Source organism: Lacerta agilis, chromosome 14 (genome assembly GCF_009819535.1).
Source record: "Lacerta agilis isolate rLacAgi1 chromosome 14, rLacAgi1.pri, whole genome shotgun sequence".
Classification (NCBI taxonomy): Eukaryota; Metazoa; Chordata; class Lepidosauria; order Squamata; family Lacertidae; genus Lacerta; species Lacerta agilis.
Genome location: NC_046325.1, coordinates 47,525,875 through 47,546,755, shown reverse-complemented (window position 1 = coordinate 47,546,755; position 20,881 = coordinate 47,525,875). Strand labels below are relative to the sequence as shown.

General features: G+C 43.4%; 1 protein-coding gene across 1 annotated transcript in view; it reads right to left on the bottom strand.

Annotated features, from left to right (window-relative positions):
* Positions 1-1,202: 1,202 nt before the first annotated feature.
* ERP44 (endoplasmic reticulum protein 44) overlaps positions 1,203-20,881 on the bottom strand; it is a 38,338-nt gene continuing 18,659 nt past the window's right edge. The window contains exons 5-12 of the mRNA XM_033169346.1: positions 16,046-16,230; positions 11,847-11,962; positions 11,357-11,414; positions 9,984-10,100; positions 7,569-7,680; positions 5,791-5,932; positions 2,802-2,904; positions 1,203-1,715 (exon numbers count right to left, since the gene is read on the bottom strand). Coding sequence (XP_033025237.1) covers positions 1,614-1,715; positions 2,802-2,904; positions 5,791-5,932; positions 7,569-7,680; positions 9,984-10,100; positions 11,357-11,414; positions 11,847-11,962; positions 16,046-16,230 — 935 coding nt within the window. The 3' untranslated portion in view covers positions 1,203-1,613. The remainder of the gene's footprint in view (positions 1,716-2,801; positions 2,905-5,790; positions 5,933-7,568; positions 7,681-9,983; positions 10,101-11,356; positions 11,415-11,846; positions 11,963-16,045; positions 16,231-20,881) is intronic.

The window sequence follows — 20,881 nt, the reverse complement described above, 5'->3', positions numbered from 1 at the left end:
AGTCTGAAACATCATCACACATTGATCCATGTCTCAAGCTGTCTTTTCTCCATCTGTACCACAGTACAGCTACCTTAATATTAACTAATTTTTGAGTTCCTCCAAAATCCTTTAATTGAATTGTTCATTTGTATTTCAGATACTGTAGTGGTGAGCAACAGTCTACATGCTGCCTTTCCACTCAAGTCAGCAGAGCCTGAGGCTCTTAATCTCAGGGTTATAGGATTGAGCCCCACTTTGGGTAAAAGATTCCTGCATTGCAGGGAGTTGGACTGAGATGATCCCCATGGTCCCTTCCAACTCTACCAATTCTATAATTCTATGGACCTCAAGGTGATAGACTCTTCCAAAACTATTAATGGTAGCAGTGAAGTCCTTCAGACTGTACTACTTTAAGATGCATCTGAGGATTACTCAACAACCCACCCATAGCAAAACGTCCCTGTGGATGGGAAGGTAGCATGTCAGAAAGACAGGTTCTAGTGAAAACTCTTCCCTAGTGTACTAGCTTTCTATGCAGAGCATTTTTTATGTTGGAGACCACTTGAACTGTATGTTCTTCCACACCTCACACTGTACCCTAGAAAAGACCTGTCACAATCTTTTTCTGAATGTGTGAAATTCCAAACTGTTCAGTCACGTCTACCAATCAATCTGGATAGCAATTAAAACTATTGCTATGGAAATTAGATTTTAAAAGGCAGCTATCAAACAAATTGTACTGAAACTGATTGTCATGAAAGTAGTAGTTGTGGAACAGGTTCAGGCATTATGCTTTTTATAAACCAGTATTAAATTGATATGCCATCCTTCACATGAGGACCACAGGGCGGTTTACAGAAAAGTTACCAGATTAAAATAATGGTACGAAAATATTGATATGCTAACAGTAAGCAGCACCCAGGCAAGTTCTTTCTTTCTCTGGCTTAGTGTCAGAAGATCTGGAATAGTTTAATACTTCTTTCTGTTTTTGTTTTGTTTTTTAATTTTAAAGCAGTTATCCCATAGCTGATTTCTTTTTTTTCCAGCATCTCTATCACAGTGGCTTCCCTCTACCTCATGATACAACTAAAAAACCAGGAAGGCTGAGTTTGTAAGAGGGCCGCTGAATGTTTCTCCATTCTCTTCCCACTCCTTTAACACACACACACACACACACACACACACACACACACACACACAGTAAGGAACCACAACACAAATTATGTAAAATTGTAATTTATTTCCCTCCCAAGTATCCAGAATAGCCCATCAATAAACAAATTAACAAAATGATGTTCATGTGGAAGTAAAGGATAAGGCGGTCCGATTACACCAAAGGAAACCTAGAAGTCCTGTTAATGGGATAGTGCAAGTTAACAGCATGTTGCTGGCCATGTCAACACCTTCATTTGGATTTTTAAAAAAGTTTTACTTAACAATTTGATGAAATAAGAACTTTGGAAAGATGCTGTCCAAAATGACACTTACGTATTTACAAACTGCAGGGAGCAAAGAAAAAAAAAGTTTAAAAATAAAAACACAGAGAATTTATGAAAATATAGGTTTCCTATTTCCACCCCACAGGAGTCACGGCTGCTGTTTTGAAAGGCTTATGAGATGGTTTCGAGCTTTCAGAGTTCATCTTTTTCCCGCAATAAGGTGTATCTATGTCCACTGGGTGCTAGTTTCTGGAATGAACTTTCAGGTGGGCTGCTTACTATGTCTTGAAGTGGCTGGAAAGAACAAAATCACAGATATGCTATAAAGAAGATATGGACTAGGAGTCACTAACCATTTGGGGCCCATTTGAAAATTTGATGATGTCATGGGCACTGTCACAGAATGGTTGCCATCAGTAGCATACCCATTTCACAAAAGGGAAACTGGCAAGATTGAAACAAACACAACTTGCTCAGCAAAATGAGCACAAGGCAGAGGTGGAGTCTGAACTCCAAAAATCAACACCACTCTTTTGAACCCCCAAGTTCTCTGCTCCAACAGAGCACCCATTTCACAGAAAGCTCATCTCTCCTGCCCACACTTGTTGAGCTTTTCTTAGGAAGTCAAAGTTGTTGAACTTTTTTATTTTAATTTTATTATTATTGGGGGGGGGGGGTTTGACCACGATCTACCATGGAACCCCCACGATCGACCAGTAGATCAACCTGTTGCACACCCCTGCCCTAGACCTTTACTCGCCCTGGCCAAAGCTGACACACAGGGAGTGGCTCTGTGAGTTGCTGCAGTGCTAATGCCACTCTTCAGCAGAGAAGAATACTATCAGGAGCCTCAAGCAGATGGTAGATCAATCTATTAAAAAATCCTGTTGGACCCAATGATATTAAGAGAATCCCTTTCACAAGGTGACTACGTGTGAGGGCCTTCTCTGTGGTGGCTCACTGCTTCTGGAACTGTCTCCATGGGGGATTTTTTATGTGCTTAGGGCAGTGAAAACTCTAACAAGGCTTTTTGAGCCTTCCTATGTATTTTGGGGAGACTGAGCGTTGACTGTTGTATGTTTATATTGTTTTACAGTTTCTCTGATCCCCTTAGGAAGAAAGAGTAGTTTAAATAAATAGTGTGTGTGTACAGGATTAAAAATTACTAGGTTTTAATGACAATTACTTACAGTATATTCAATATATAAATTTAAGTTCAATTTTGATGTGGTAAATATCAAGATTTTCTTTTCGCATATGGCAAATAATTCCTTCTGAACCACACAGTCTTCCCATGGAGAACAGAATGCTCATGCTTGCTTTAATACTGCCAATTTCAGACCTCGCCTAGCAGGGCAGGACTAAAGTGCTTGCTCTTACCTGACCAGGTGCTACATCAGTTGGATCTGGGCCATGGTGAAATTCCCTGTGCAGTTTCCCAGAGTGCAAATCTAGTACAAATTGCTTGAGTTTACCTGGAGTACTGAAACAAAAACAAAAAAATCCATACAAATAAAAATGATGAAGTTGAACAAAATCCAGAATGCTCACGACACCTTTGTTCTGCGGTGTGGGAAGATGCACTCTGCCTTTCTATGATATAATCAAACCTAAGGCTGCTCACAATACAATACAATACAATAGCCTTCTGGATTTAAAAAAATAGTTCTAAGAGCATGTTTAAATGCTGGCAAAGAGGATGGCATCAGAAACTGAGTACAAGTACTAAGCAAGTTCATATGGAATTCATGAGCACTGCAGTATTGCTGGTTTGTACCTGTTCTACTTTTGGTCCATCATCCAGCTTTCCCTCCTTTTTCTAGCAATCTAATTTTCCTTTCCCAGTCTCACTTTATTCTTTTTCCTATTTGCCTATGTAATCTGTATTTTCTATGCTAATAAAAAGGATGGGAGGCTTGCATTTAGGGTGGACTTACAAATGACAATCATTCTGTCCCTTTGAAAAAATCATTTAGCCTTTCACACAAAAACTGCATTCGAAAATAACAAAATCCTAAACAAAATCTAAAATAAAAAAATGTATGATTATATTTCATACGTCCAAGGTTTTTTTTTAAAGTCAATAATACAGGGTTGAGAGCTAGACTAGGGCCTGGGGCAAGCTACTCCAAAAGCTCTTTTTTCTTCCTTGCTCCTGAGGACACAGCAAGCATTTATTCTTCATTAATTCCCACAGAGCTGGCCAGCCCAATAACTTCATTGTATGTTCCCTTCAGCCCCCTGCTTACTACAATACAGCAGAGAACAGCAGGTGCCAAATGCACAGTTCACAAATACAAATGACTGTCAGGTAGCTGTATTGACAAAAATGCCTTTGAAAGCTTCTCCGGTGCTTGAGTAATTGCATAGACACCAGAGATGAACACTGATGGCGTATCAGTTTAAATTTCTTCAGAGATCATCTACTGTTTCCCCATACCAAAGGCTGCTTGAATACAGCAACCAGTGTTCTGTACGTTGCCAGCATCAGAACTCTGAAGATTAGGGGCTTAAGCCAGTAGTATGTTAAGTGCTAAATACAGAAATCTAGGAAACACAGTAGTATAACACTGCAATATGAAGAGAGCCCAAACCAGGAGGCTCAAAACATTTGTCTCTATCATGACAATATACAAGATAAGGGCAGGGCTTAACAACCCTCTACTTCAATTGCTCCTGGTCCTGCGGATGAATTGCAGCCTGTTGGTCCATGGGGGAGGGGGCGCCCCATCATGGTTCAAGTCAGAGGGTGAGATTTTAGAAGAACGTAAGACTAGCCTTCTGGAACAGGCCAATGGCCCATGCAGTCCAGCGTCCTGTTCTCACAGTGCACACCCAAGGAGCAGAACATGAGCACACAAGCATTTCTCTGCTCCTGTATTTGGAACTGGTATTTGGAAGCATTGCTGCCTCAACGGTAGTAAAGGCAGAGCACAGGCATCCTAGCTTACAGTAGCCATTGGTAGCTCTCTCCTACTCCATGAATTTGCCTAATCCTCTTTTAAATCACTGTCTCCTGGGGGAGCAAAGTCCCTTCTTTTACCTGTACCAAATCTTTCCACATTCAGCTTCACTGCGAGTTCTCGTGTTATCGGAAAGGGGTAACTTTTCTCTAGCCGCTTTCTCTATGCCGTGCATACTTTTTATACATTTCTATCATGCTATGTCTTGTCTCTAAAATAAGAAAGCCCAAACACAGCAACCTTTCTTCGTGGGGGAATTGCTCTATCCCTTTGATCGTCTTCGCCACCCTTTTCTGATCCTTTTCCAACAACAATGTCCTTTTTGAGGTGAGGCAACTAGAATTGTACACAGTGCTCCAACTGTGGTTGCACCATAGATTTGGATAACGGCATCACTGTGAGAGGCCCCCTCTGGGACTTATCCCTCCAGTTATTTATATTTGTTTTCTTCTTCAAAAGCAGGGGTAGGCAGGGGTATTTTTTTTCTTTTTTTCCCTTTTCCTCTTTTTTCTTATGTATTTTGTATTGTTTGTAGTTGTTTGTTGTCATATGTTGTATATTTTTTAATTTTCTTTTTTGAATTTTCTTTTTTGAAAACTTTAATAAATTTTTTGAAAAAAAAAAAGCAGGGGTAGGCAACCTAAGGTCCAGGGGCCAGATGCGGCCCAATCGCCTTCTCAATCCGGCCTGCGGACGGTCCAGGAATCAGCATGTTTTTACATGAGTAGAATGTGTGCTTTTATTTAAAATGCATCTCTGGGTTATTTGTGGGGCATAGGAATTTGTTCATTATTTTTTTCAAAATATAGTCTGGCCCACCCATGGCTGAAAAAGGTTGCTGAACCCTGTTCAAAAGCATCTGACCATCAACTCCCTGCCTATGCTACTTTGAGAATCTACCATGCGCTCCTTCTAGAACAATCCATTTTCTTTTCCTTTCAAAAATAGTCGGAATCCAAAGGTCCATTTTTTCCCAGAATCCAAAGCCCCCTCCTTCCTATTGTAGCACTGTATGTTGCCCAAAGCCGCAACACAGGGGGACCAGGTGGAGCAGAATCCAGCAGTGCAGAAAAAATACAGCAGGGAGGGGGAAATGCCCCCCCCCCCGTGCAAGGCATGCATGATAGCTGTGTGAACACCCACAGGGGGCTCTCTAAAATCCAGCACATTTTAGCATTTAATTATTGTATTGGGTAAGAGGGGCCTTGAATGCTGATTGCATTTTGTGTTGTTCTAATACATCCAAACCCAGAGTGGCTGGTGGGACTGGGGGAAGCATTTCTTTTTACACGCTGCTACATAGTATGAAAAAGGCATGGGTTGTCCACCCTCTCCTTCTCCCCACACGAGCCCTCCCCCCTCTTTTCAAGGCTGGACAACCAAGAGAAAAGAAATAATCTACTCACGCCACATCACTGAAGTCTGGGAAGACATACATGTGCCTAAAACTGTCAATAGCAATGACAGGACAGTCTGCTGGAGTCTTCTGAATGTGGAGGAGTGGATGTCTGAACTTGTCACAATCAGCGTGTAAAAAGTTTATCGTACCTTGAAATTCAGAAGCAAACTTTAGTTTGTTTTAAAAAAAATGTAAGTCGCAACAAACAACAGTATACTTAATAGGTCTTTAGATAATGACTGGTAGAGATATTTCCACGTGACATCCACATCAGACCAATTATAAAATAAGTCTTTTTATAACATCCATTTAACGCCACCACAAAGGTGATGAATTTTCTACATAAGCAGAAACCATATAAAGTGTCTGTAGATAATCAACATGAAACTACTGCATACATTCATATTATACTTGCATACATGCACTGGGAAGCCATGGAAGTGTCTGCAAAGGATGTTTAAACAGCCATTTTTTTGCAATCAGTTGTAGAAACAATTGCACATGTCCCATGCAACTCCATTCTCAATTTGGGATGAAGCATGGTGAAAAAATGTTCCCTAATATAGATTTCTCTCTATATGTGATCTTTCCTTAGCCTAAGCAAGGAATCTTCAGAAACATTTTTCAATTGCTTTCTTTCTAGCCTTTTCCTTACCTCCTCCATTTCAAGCTCAGTTACTGTGTTTTTTTTCCCTTCAAAAAAAAGGTCTGTGAATTTAGACTGTGTAATCCAGACTGTGAATCCGGTGTTAATCAGATTCAGAGTTGGCCAAGTGAAATCAATGGACTTAAGAAACTGAAGTCCATTGATTTGATCTATTCCAAGTGTGAGTTGGATATCACCCTGCAGTGATATCAGTAGGCTCATTCCATGTCCCACTTCATCAGCTTCCACCACTTTTCAACACCTTCACACACACACCTGTTTTGCAGCCTCAGGTGCTGCTTAAAGTAGTAGTAGTAGTAGTAGTAGTAATAATAATAATAATAATAATAATAATAAATAATTTATTATTTGTGCCCCGTCCATCTGGCTGGGTCTCCCCAGCTACTCTGGGCAGCTTCCAACAAATATTAAAATACAGTAAAGTAGCTCCATTCCCCACATCCCCAGTTTGACTCAAACCCTAGCAAGTCAGCTACCACCAACAGCAGAACATTACAGGTGCTCTGTGCATTAGGCATGAATTTTAAAGCTCCCCAAGCCCATTCTCAAAAATGCAGAGAACAGCTCTATGCTGCTGAGGACATAACCCTAATCACATATGTGAGCTGCAAATTTTGCAGAGGATGCTGCACAGGAAAATGTTATGTCCTGCAATGGTACTCTGGACTTGGATCTTGCTTCTGGGTTTCCCATGGGCATCTGGTTGGCCACGGATGAGACTTTGGTATGATCCAGAAAGGCTCTTCTTTTGTCTTTATGACCTTATAGACCCTTAACCCGTATTTGTGGAAGTTGTAGTCTACTAACTTGAGTGATTGTAACATAAACCTGCCATGATGAGATGGGATGTAGGACAAGGCTGGAGAGCCTTTGGCCCTCCAGATGCTGTTGGACTCCAACAACCTCAGTCAGCATAGCCAATGGTCAGGAATGATGGGAGCTGTCGTCCAACAACATCTGGAGGGTGACATGGTCCCGGTCCCGTTCTAGAGGATCTCTTGAACCCACAGGGAAAAAATTTAAATTCTGATTTGCCAATTAATATTGTTTTCTGGATTCAAAGGCAACACACACAAACTGAATTAAATGCAAAGTGCAAGGCAACAACACACACCTACCCTTTTCACTTATTAACTGCCGTGCAACTTCCTGCTGGAACTTCTCTAGACTTTCTGTGTCATCTTTCATATGAAAGAGTATAAGAAAAGGAAGGCCCTCTTCTGTCAATTCCTATGTGGAGAGAGAAGAATTGGCAAAGAGTGATTTCCGTTTTCTACCACTTTTTCCTTACATTTTCAGCTGAATCTGCAGGACTTCCATGTTTATCAACTCTTGGCATATTATGTAAAGGAGTATTCAAATTAGAGTGGACAGAGCTTTCAAGGTACAAAACATAATTAACTATTCAGATGAGCCTGTAACACTCCAAATCAATATTTGTTTTAACATGGCAACAGTCTCCAAAACAAAAAAAAAGGCTGAACATTTTCATGAGCAACTGGTTCAAGCAATGTTGAGCAACTGGTTCAAAACCCCAGGAGACAGCAAAAAGCACACATTGGCTGATATGTCAGGTTGCTTTTTACCGACTGATTTACCAAACTCAGGATAGGTGTGAACTGCTTGAAAAAGTAATCCATATGGGGGTAAGGGAAATAAGGTTTTGGCCTCAAGCTGGATTCAGGTGCTCTCCCTGATCTGCATTCTAACCACCTCAGTCCTAAATTATTCCAGGTGTTCCTTCCACTCCAGCAGGACAACAGCACATGGGATGAGCGCCTACCAGCCACCCAATAAACCAATGAGCTCTGTGTTGCTTTGTTCAGCTTCGTTGGGCATAATTTTACAGTATATATAGCTCAAATTATGTTCTCTGGTCCCCTCTTCCTGCCTATCTCTATTGTCTGAGGCTCAGCGGCCTGGCATTGGCAGCAGTGGCCTAGGCAGGGATGTGCAGCTTGTGCGGCACATGGGCAAGCAGATATGAGGTGTGGCGACACTGCCTGCCTGCTCACACCTTGAGTATGATGCTGCAGCTGGGGCTGGGCTGATGTGTTTGTGTGGACACGTGCTCCACAGCACAGGGAGTGGGGATCCTGGCAGTAGGTAGGAGCAGCCAACTGATTCATTTATTTATTTCCGAGCATAGTCGTGCATGAGTCGACACAAATAAATGGGGGAGGGCACAACACCTGTACCTAACAGCTCGTTTTTCTCCTCAATTCCTGTACACTCTTACACTAGACCATCACACTAACACATTTACTTATGCTGCAACCAAGAAAACACAAGGGCCATTCCATTGTCACAGGTGGGACACTTGGACCATGTTTTTTGGTATTCACACATGTGCAACAACGTAAATATACATAAAAATTAACGACCAAAATCTAAACTATGTTCATAATAAGATACTGAACATTTTACTAATCTTTTATCATTTTTATGGATATTTTTGACAATTTTATTAAATGTTAAAAGTGTTGTCATGGGTGGGACAAATAAAGGACATGGAGCTTGAGATAAGTTTGATTTATGGAAAAACTCTGTGAGTTGGGAGGTGAATCAATGATAAACTCAGCATATCTGTTTAAATCAATGTTTATTGGTTACAACTATGCAATTAAATTTAAGAAATTTAACGATACAAAATTAAGGAAAATATGCTGTCACGGGTGGGACAATCATCAGAAAACATTTAACTTGAACACTTCTGTGAAGACTACGTGGGTGGACTTTTGAAAAGAAGGTCCATAAAATAAACTTCTTTTGTCTTTAGCTTTTAAAAAAATGGTTAGACTGCACGTTTGGAATCTTCCTCACCAAAGTCCAGCGCTCATCTAGCATTCTTATCAGGCTCATTTTTCACGGAATGGCCCACAACAAAAATCTGCATAACCACAGCGGTGGAGCTAGCCGCTTGGGTGCTGGGGTGGTGCGTGCATCCTGCAGCCAGGGGCGGGGTGAGCCACCCATGGGGGCAGGGGGGGGACTGCAAGAAGCTGCTCCGCTGCCTCCCCCTCAGCTGTAGGGTGGCTGAGGGAGAGGCAGAGGGCAGACGCAGGTCCCTCACTGCCGTTTTAGGCAGCGCGGAGTCTGCAGGCGCGCAAGCCACCATGTCACTCCCAGAAGAGACGGGTGGCTTGGGCACGCTGCAGACCCCGTGGCAAGTGCCAGCCCCTGTGGTGTGCCGCCCAGTGCCAGCTGCATTTCGTTATGTTTGTTGACTGAACTAAAAAGTTTTGTGAGCCCAATTTTTTAAAAAACTCCTATGGGTAGGGTATGCAGTATATACAATTAAATACTTAACCAGAGGTACCACTATACTATTCAAATACAAGCCATCATTCTGTGCAAACAGCATTTGCTCTAACTTAAGAATATATCAGACTTTGGGAATTTATAGCTAAAAACATGATATCATAAAGTAAATGGAGAGCATTTGACAAGTGGTTTTTTTTGAGACCCAAACATGTTTATCACAGTTTCTCACTTAAAAACCTAGAAAGATTGAAGAATCAGACACTCCTTACCTCTCCATTCTCAAATGTAATTTCCCGAACAAGTGGAACACATTTATCTTGAGTCCATGCATAAGCCAAATCAAAATTGGTCATGGAGCCCAAGTAAACCATATCTGGAGCATTTTCCTGTTAAAAGGAGATTGTGGTTTTGTCAAATCATCAGTAGGGGGAAAACAAGAACATTGTGCACTGTTAAAATACACATATTGTAATGTTCTGTGATGGAGATGCCATAGAGCACAGCACCCTGTAGCAAGCTCCTTCTACCCCTGCCATAGAGTCTAGGCAGCAGCATGTTGCAAGGTTCTTCACACCCTGCTTGCCAGCCGCCGCCAATGCCATCAAGCAGAGGGCATGGGAAGGCACAGCATGATACTGTAATAGCATATGGAGAGAACACCTAGACGGGGCAAGTTCTCAATAGGATGCTGTTTTCAAAAGCATCTTTGAGACTTGGGAAAGCTTGGCTCTTTAAAAAGGTGCCAGACATAGATGACTGATCTGGACCATCAATAGTACCATGACCAATAATACAGTGTTTACTACTAAGATTTTCTAACTCTCTATAGAATTAAAAATGTATGTATTTTTAATGACATTCTATTCCAAGGGACACCCTCACCCTGCCCAAGGCAACTATGGAGGTGTACACTAGTTCTGAAATGCTACATCAAAGTTTCAAATCCATAAGGAAGAAAATGGTTATATCTTTTGTTAAATTTAAGGAGTCAGATTTGTTTTTTAAAATGGCTTCAAAATGTGGAGCTTGTAGCTAATATGCCAAAGGTTTGTCACACATCCAAGCTTTCTTTTTTACTGAGAAATTCCAGAATCACAACACAATCTTCCTCTTTGGAAGTTTCAACTGTTAGATTTCTAAAGCACCTAGACAATCAATAACTTAGATCTATTTATCTCCTTTATCTAAACATTTATACAACAGCTTCCAATCAAAACAAAGCAGTTTGTAGGATCAAAAACTAGCACAATAAAGCAGTAAAATACTAAACAAACACCATTACCATAAAATTTACAATGGAGCTAGAACTAAAAACTAGTGCTCAGTAATGTGTGGATGAATAGGTGTGTTGCAAGCAACTTGTGGAACACCATTACCAGAGGTGCCTACCATATATTTGGTGTCGTATCTATGTTCATATTGTTGGGTGAGTAGATATTAATTCCCTGTTTCAATCTTGGGCATCTCCACAATCAGGTGGTAAACAAAAAACAAAAAACCTCTAGCTTAATTCACTAGAAAACTACAACTTTAATATGCTCCGATTGGCAGGAAGCACCAAATCTAATATGAGGACTACAAGATTTGGGCTAGCTACTTCATAAAATATAAGGATAAGGGATAGAAAAATATTTAAACTCACCCCAGGTGGCTTATAGATCACGTTGTCCCCACTAAACCGTTCTGGTTTGGAAACAGACCTAAGACAGGTAGTTACAATTTATCTTCTTATTAAGGTTAAGTACACTCAAGGTTAAGTACACTTACAAAATACAGGGCAAGGAGCAGATTTACAGTTAGTATCCCAGTCTCTACTGCAAACCAAGCCAGACAGTCGCCCCCCCCCCCCCCAGCAGAGTATGAGATTACAAAAACGGGGCACGGAGTAGCTTCTTTGAGGAGATAATACCTTCAAATTCAGATTTTGGAAGCGAGTGTCCCTAGTTTTTAAGATTCCTGTCAGCAGGATTTCTGGGGGGATGCTAGAGAAATATATCTTATGGAATCATGTACTCATTGATGTGTGGTCTCAGTGTAATAATGCTGCTCTTCTGCATTTAATACAGTAGTATTTGAGCTACCCAAATATATCATTGTATTTTTTTAAAACAACATCAACAACAAAATCTTACCCAAATGCAGCAAGGAAGACACAGTCATCATGCAAAATATTTGCTACTCTTTCGAAAGTCTTGTAATTATCAGAGTCTTTGTGTTCAAAGTATCCAATAATATTTCTTTTACTGTGCTGTAACAAAAAACACGAGGTATTATAATCAGAATATTCATTTAACTTTCAGTCCTTGAGCCGGGGGGGGGGGGGAATGATTCCAATTTGTGACCAAATGGAGTGTCAGGATATACTAAAGGTTTATGAATATATAATGAATACAAAGTCCCTCTTTGTTGCAAAATGGATTACTTGTCTAAAGCTAGCATATCTGACATCCGATTACGTTATCAAGAAAGCCATAAAAAAATAAGCCACTAAGGGCTGGTTTGCTTGTTTAGTCATAGGCTCGCTGCTTTTTGCACATGCTAGAAGAAACCTGAGCAAATCACACACTTCTCCCTTGCTTTGCTAGGCAGCTAGAAGGATTCAACTTCCTTTTCAAAGGATGCTAGTTTAGCATTAAGTATGAACCAAATGCTGTGAGTAAAAAAAACAACCTGTGGTCAATTTAAACAAGGCAACTTCGAACCATGGGTTATGAAGCTGACTTCTTTAACTAACCACAGTTGGTTTAATCCAGAGTTCATTTGACTTGTTCATGTTAAGCCAGGATCCTTAACAGAGTGGAGCAGTCAACCATTGTTTAGTGTTACATACAAATGTGGCTTATTACCACAAATATAGAGCTTTTTCTCCTCCTTTTTTTTTCTCCTTTGGGGTTGTTGGGGGGGGGGTGGCTGGGTGGGGTGGATATTTTGTTGGGGATTAATTTTAGTATAATTGTTCTGTTTTTGTTTTATTGGTTGTTGTATAGTTTTGTTTTGTTTTAAGGGGTGGGATCAGAGCTGCCTAGGAGTGGGCCTCAGCCAACAGAATGGCTGGGGCATGTTCCACAGGGGGGGATGCACTAGTACACCCGATCTCAGTGATCATGGGCAGGAGGAGGAGTCACGCTAAAACCAGACCATGTCATTACCGAGGAGGCAGGCTTAGTCGTTGTTTGAGGACTATCCCTGCCTCCGGGTCTGGTCCTGACCGGACGGATACTGGAATCAACAAGGGATACCCACATGACCTGAAAGTGTTGCTGTGTAATGCCAGGTCAATGATGAACAAAACTACTGCCATCCACGACTTGATTGTGGATGGAGGATTTGACCTGGCATGTGTAACAGAGACTTGGTTGGATGAAGCAGATGGGCCTGTCCTTGCCGCTGCTTGCCCACCAGGTTTCTCTTACGCACAGCAACCCAGGCCATCTGGGCGGGGAGGGGGGGTTGCAGTGATTTTTAGGAAGTCATTAGTTTGCACCAGGCGTCCTATTGGGAAGACCGAGTTTTCTGAGTGCATGTTCTGGAAGTTGGGCAATAGGGGCAGTACAGGATTCCTTTTGGTGTACCGACCTCCCCGCTGCACCAAGGATTCCCTGTCCGAGCTGCTTCAGGTCGTGGCGGATGTGCTCCTGGAGACACCTAGCTTGGTTGTCTTGGGGGACTTTAATATCCATGCCGACACGACCTTACAAGGGGCCGCTCGGGACTTCGTGGAAAGCATGGCCTCCATGGGGCTGTCCCTGAATAAGTTTGGCCCAACTCATAGCCGCGGACATGCCTTAGACCTGGTATTCACCTCTATGGATGTTAGTGATCTGACATTAAGTAAAAGTGAAACAAAAGAAGTGCCATGGTCAGATCACTTCCTGGTCCAACTGGACTTCTCCGCGACCTTTCCCCTCTGCCGGGAGGTAGGACCAATTAGGATGGTCCGCCCCCACTACTTAATGGATCCAATGGGCTTCCAGAGAGTGGTGGGGGATGTTTTATCCCATGTTGATGGCCTTTCAGTTGATTCCCTGGTGACCCGCTGGAACGTGGAGTTAACCAGGGCTATTGACTGTCTGGCTCCGAAGCGCCCTCTCCGATTGCATGGAGCCCGGACAGCCCCGTGGTTTTCCCCGGAGCTGAGGGCGATGAAACAGTCGCTGAGACGGCTAGAGCGCCGGTGGCGGAAAACTCATTCTGAATCTGACCGGACACTGGCTAGAGCTCAACTTCGAGCCTACCAAGTGGCAATGGCAACGGCGAAGAGGGCCTTCTTCACCGTTTCTATTGCATCTGCAGAAAACAGCAGCAGGAGACTCTTCCAGGTGGTTCGCAGTTTAGCAGAACCACCATCGTCATCGGGGCCTGGTAGGGACCCCAAGATCTCCTGCAATGCTTTTGCAAAGTTTTTTGCAGATAAAGTCGCTCAGATTCGGAAGGAGGTAGATTCCACCGTGGGAGCAGGGCTGGGGCGGGAGAGTGCTAGAGCTCTGTCTAGTCATGTTTCATGGGATCAATTTCAATCTGTTACCTCCGAGGATGTGGACAGGCTGCTTGGACGAGTGAAACCAACCACCTGTGTCCTTGATCCTTGCCCATCCTGGCTAATAAAAGCGAGCCGGGAAGGACTGGGCGATGGGCTCCGCGGGGTGGTGAACGCTTCCCTCTGTGAGGGAGTCTTCCCATACCCGCTGAAGGAGGCGGTCATTAAACCGCTTCTTAAAAAAACATCTTTAGACCCGGCCAATATGGCCAACTATCGCCCAGTCTCAAATTTACCATTCTTGGGCAAGGTGATTGAGCGGGTGGTTGCGGAACAACTCCAGGCACGCCTGGAGGATGCGGACCATTTGGATCCCTTCCAATCGGGATTCAGGCCTCATCATGGGACTGAAACTGCCTTGGTCGCGCTGGTCGATGATCTCCGGCGGGCTAGGGACAAAGGTGAGAGCTGTTTCCTAGTTCTGCTGGATCTCTCAGCGGCCTTTGACACCATCGACCATAACATCCTTCTGGACCGGCTAGAGGGGTTGGGAGCTGGGGGCACTGTTATACAGTGGTTCCGCTCCTTCCTTCTGGGCCGTGTTCAGAAAGTGGTGATGGGGGATGAGTGTTCAGACCCCTGGGCTCTCACCTGTGGGGTGCCTCAGGGTTCCGTCCTCTCCCCCATGCTTTTTAATATCTATATGAAGCCGCTGGGAGAGATCATCAGGGGGTTTGGGCTGGGTGTTCATCAGTATGCGGATGATACCCAGCTCTACCTCTCTTTTAAATCAGAACCAGTGAAGGCGGTGAAGGTCCTGTGTGAGTGCCTGGAGGCGGTTGGAGGATGGATGGCGGCTAACAGATTGAGGTTGAATCCTGACAAGACAGAAGTACTGTTTTTGGGGGATAGGGGGCGAGTGGGTGTGGGGGACTCCCTGGTCCTGAATGGGGTAACTGTGCCCCTGAAGGACCAGGTGCGCAGCCTGGGAGTCATTTTGGACTCACAGCTGTCCATGGAGGCACAGGTTCATTCTGTGTCCAGGGCGGCTGTCTACCAGCTCCATCTGGTACGCAGGCTGAGACCCTACCTGCCCGCGGACTGTCTCGCCAGAGTGGTACATGCTCTAGTTATCTCCCGCTTGGACTACTGCAATGCGCTCTATGTGGGGCTTCCTTTGAAGGTGACCCGGAAACTGCAATTAATCCAGAATGCGGCAGCTAGACTGGTGACTGGGAGGGGCCGCCGGGACCACATAACACCGGTCCTGAGAGATCTACATTGGCTCCCAGTACGTTTCCGAGCACAATTCAAAGTGTTGGTGCTGACCTTTAAAGCCCTAAACGGCCTCGGTCCTGTATACCTGAAGGAGCGTCTCCACCCCCATCATTCAGCCCGGACACTGAGATCCAGCGCCGAGGGCCTTCTGTCGGTTCCCTCACTGCGAGAAGCAAAACTACAGGGAACCAGGCAGAGGGCCTTCTCGGTAGTGGCGCCCGCCCTGTGGAACGCCCTCCCATCAGAAGTCAAGGGAATAAACAACTACCTGACATTTAGAAAATTCCTAAAGGCAGCCCTGTTTAGGGAAGTTTTTAAACTGTGATATTTTAAATGTATTTTAATGTTTGATGGAAGCCGCCCAGAGTGGCTGGGGAGACCCAGCCAGATGGGCGGGGTACAAATAATAAATTATTATTATTATTATTATTAACAGTTGTCACTAACTATAAAACAGACAGAACTTCCTTAAGTGGCGAACATGCATTTCCCAAGTTATACACTGTCATTTAGCATACTGAAATGAAAGGGAGACAGACAGATAGACAGACAGAGCGGGGGGCAGGTGCCACTCACATCTAGAGACTTAATTTCTTCCAAGCTGAGTATTTCTCGAATAGGATTACTTTTCTGTTGTCGGATATAATCTGCTATGGCTGTCACCGATCTCTGACCCCGATATTCTCTCTTCATCATCATTCCATTCCGGAACAATTTCAGAGTTGGATATTTGCTTATCCTGTACCTTTGAGCTATGTCCGCTGAAAAAGTGATTAAAAACATTTGAAAATATGCAAATTTAAATGTATAGAGCTAGTATTCTGTAACCAATAATGCTGCTATCCCCTTCTTTTAAATATCATGAGAGAAGTAATTAAAGTTTATTCTTTTAAAACCACAAGCTTCCAGAATATGGGTCAGTCAGAATCCCAACTTTTTCTATGTATGGTTGCTTTTAGCTAATGTGGTATTTCAGACCCCAAATACCAATGTTGGGACCTTGTACTATAAATACTATAAAAAGGGACGCGGGTGGCGCTGTGGTCTAAACCACAGAGCCTAGGGCTTGCCGATCAGAAGGTTGGCGGTTCAAATCCCTGCGGCGGGGTGAGCTCTTGTTGCTCGGTCCCAGCTCCTGCCAACCTAGCAGTTCGAAAGCACGTCAAAGTGCAAGTAGATAAATAGGTACTGCTCTGGCGGGAAGGTAAACTGCATTTTCGTGCGCTGCTCTGGTTCGCCAGAAGCGGCTTAGTCATGCTGGCCACATGACACGGAAGCTGTACACCGGCTCCCTCAGCCAATAAAGTGAGATGAGCGCTGCAACCCCAGAGTCGTCCGCAACTTGACCTAATGGTCAATGGTCCCTTTACCTTTACCATAAATAACCCTTAATAGTGTACTATAAACAGTAATCCTTAACCAAATGCCTTGTTTTGACATGTAGTCACTGTCAGAAACATGGGAAGGGTTTAACCTCAATGCTAGACCAGTAATTCAAGTGTAGGAAGGTTATGTTTTTCCAATATGCACTTCAGATGTCCAGTCAGACCACTGTGTAGTTGAGGTTAGAAGTACAGTATACACATTAAGGAATCTGATCAGAATTTGCTTCTTAGCAACGAGCACCTTTTAAAAGACTTTTAACACAAACCTGCCCTTGTTCAAGAACCTCATACTATTAATTGGGTTTTGACTGCAGTAATTTAGCACTTAACCTAATTAAACCAATTAGCTAAATTAGCTGTTAATCACCTACATTTTAAGAGGCTGACATACCTAATTTCAGTTACCTTAAATTTTCTTTAAACCTTCTCTTAAGGTAATTTTGTATATGTAGGTTTTTTTAAAAAATAAAACACTTCATGTGATTATGGCAGTAACAATCCCAGAGAAATATGAATCAGTCAGTTAAACTCAAAATAGGAAAGAGAATTGAAAGTTGGACTCAAGTGTTATTCAAGTCAGAGGGGACTAGAGATGTTAGACGTTTACAAAAGGAGTTAACCTATTTCTAACACATGAGGTAAGGTTCACCCAAGTGGCTACCCTGTACATACTCCAGATGTGTATTACTGTCTAGTGCTGCAGAGACAGCTGTCTCCCTCAAAAGATGAAATCTGACACTTGTAGGTTACTGCCATTATAAAGATGGATCCAAGAGGGCCCTCTAAGTAACAAAAGTAAATGGTTCATCGACTCCTTTGAATAAGTGTCTGACAAAAGGGTGCCCTGCAAAGGGGCTGTCAATGTTGCTATGGAGAACTCTTTCTACTGCCAACAGCTGCCTTTTTAGTGTGTGTGGGGGGGTGTCAAACCCTGACCCAATCCATCTTGCATGATTATAAATACATGAGGTACCTCTATAGCAATGGGGGGGGGGGTTGACTGTCTGACACCTACACTATACAGCAAAAAAAAAAAAAAACCTGGCCAAGTTATGGACAGTTATGTGTTGATGGAAGATCTGTGGATGTCTACATTGTCTGAACCACCTACTCAGATGGGCCCAATTCCAAGAGGTGCTCCTGTTCAATATCCACAGCCAAAGTCGTAACCAGTTAGATTGTAGGTGGAAGAATAGAGAACAAGGTAAGAAAATCCAAACATTTAGGAATTCTTCAACCTGGACTAAAGTTGATCAACTATGAAAACCACAGGCATCTGAGGACCAGAGTCTGATAGCCTTATACTTTGCATAAAGTCCATGCAATCAATGGCAGGAGAGGGAATATACATGGGTTCTCTCTATACACGTTTTCCGCTTCCGTATCTTGAGATGAACTGTGGTATCCTTCTGTTGGTGCACAATAGAAGAAGACTGATATTCCTCCCTGTCTCAACATCATATGTCCATCTTACTTCATGGACAAAAGAGGGAATGTGTGAGGATGTCAATGTGGTACCTATATTAAAGAATACTATGGAAATGCCACTGCTTTTGATGCCAGTATTAAAGCTATGGATCTCCCATAGCTTTAATATGTAGCTTTAGTACAAACAAATTAGCAGTGAAGTTTTTATGAAGTCAGTAGGGTCTTCAAGTCAACAACCCATCCTCTTAAACCAGAAAAGCAAACATTTGTGGACATGCTGGGGAGTACCTAAAAAGAATTGTCACACCATGTCCCATGTCAGAGAAGATGCTGATAAACTCATCAGGAAAACAGCACAACAATTGGCAAAAATCTGGCATATGATTGTCATTGCTCAAGATACAGGTGCACTGGCCCTTCTTCTATCAGGCCATTTCCCTCAAACTACACCACCTGTCCTACACCTTGATGCCAAACAACTGCAAGCCTTAAAATGTGCTCCCATTTGTTTCTAGGCAACCTGATGACAGGTAGCCCACTAGGGACTTCCACAGTGCTGCCGATTTCAATCCAAAGTGGGGCTTGCACTTACAGCAAATACTGTATGCTTTGCATTGCTGACTTGAATTCAAATTAACAACACAAAGGATCTTCCTCTGCATATATAGCTTGGGCCATGCCCACAAAGGAGGGGATTACTTTTTGCTTATATGACACCAGGGTCATTTTGGCACCAGGTGACTGAGAGGTGGCCAGCCTTGCTTATCTGTCAAAATGGCCTATGAGGGCTGGGGTAGCTTAGAATCCAGACTTCCAGCTGGAAAGAGTTCCCCACTCTTTCTCTACCTGCATCCCTTGGACACGTGAGACATTATCTGCTACCTCTGCATGGATGCAGTCAATGCTAGTGCCTGTGCTTCCTTTGGACCATCTGCCCTTGCAAAGGTAGCAAGAGCCATTGTAGTGAACACGGACCTGAACACTCCCAAGGCTAATATTCTGCTGAGATGTGAACAGCCAATTAAAATACAGTGTGGGGGGGGGAGTATTTGATCCCCTGCTAAATTTCCCCATTTGCCCTCTGACAAAGAACAGGAAAACCTCCAGAAACCCAGAAGACAAAAGTCAGAGATTGGTGTGGATTATAATGACTGAAATAAGTATTTGATCCCCTATCAACCAGCCAGATGTCAGGCTACCTGGTATCTTCACTGTATGTAATGAGCGGAGATTAGAAGCACCTGCTGTAAGGAAGCGGTCCTACCTGTAATCCCAGCTCGTTACAGTACCTGTACAAAAGACGCCTGTAGACAGAAGCAATCAACCCAGCAGATTCCAAAGTAGCCACCATGACCAAGACCAAAGAGCCGGCCAAGGATGTCAGGGACAAGACTGTAGACCTGCACAAGGTTGGACTGGGCTACAAGACTATTGCCAAGCAGCTTGATGAGAAGGTGACAACAGTTGGTGCAATAATTCGCAAATGGAAGAAACACAAAATAACTGTCAATCTCCCTTGGTCTGGGGCTCCATGCAAGATCTCATCTCGTGGAGTTGCAATGATCAGGAGAATGGTGATGAAGCAGCCCAGAACTACACGGGGGGAACTTGTCAATGATATCAGGGCAGCTGGGACCATAGTCACCATGAAAACAGTTGGTAACACACTACGCCGTGAAGGACTGAGATCTTGCAGAGCCCGCAAGGTCCCCTTGCTCAAGACAGCACATGTACAGGCCTGTCTGCAGTTTGCCAATGCACATCTGAATGACGCAGAGAAGTGGGTGAAAGTGTTGTGGTCAGATGAGACCAAAATCGAGCTCTTTGGCATCAATTCAACTCACCGTGTTTGGAGGAGGAGGAATGCTGCCTATGACCCCAAGAACACCACCCCCACCGTCAAACATGGAGGGGGACATATTATGCTTTGGGGGTGTTTTTCTTCTAAGGGGACAGAACACCTTCACCGCATTGAAGGGATGATGGACGGGACCATGTATCGTCAAATATTGGATGAGCACCTCCTTCCCTCAGCCAGGGCATAGAAAATGGGTCGAGGATGGGTATTCCAGCATAACAATGACCCAAAACACATGGCAAAGGCAACAAAGGAGTGGCTCAAGAAGAAGCACATTAAGGTCCTGGAGTGGCCTAGCCAGTCTCCAGACCTTAATCCCATCGAAAATCTGTGGAGGGAGCTGAAGGTTCAAGTAGCTACACATCAGCCTCAAAATCTTACTGATTGGAGAGGATCTGCAAAGAGGTGTGGGACAAAATACCTCCTGAGATGTGTGCAAACCTGGTGGCCACCTACAAGAAACTTCTGACCTCTGTAATTATAAACAAGGGTTTTGCCACAAAGTACTAAGTCATTTTTGCAAAGGGGTCAAATACTTATTTCACTCATTATAATGCACATCAATCTCTGACTTTTGTCTTCAGGGTTTCTGGAGGTTTTCCTGTTGTTATTCTGTCTCTCACAGCTACAATAAACCTACCATTAAAATTATGGACTGGTCATTTCTTTGTCAGAGAGCAAACAGGGAAATTTAGCAGGGGATCAAATACTTTCGTCTACGGCCATACTACCCTGAACATG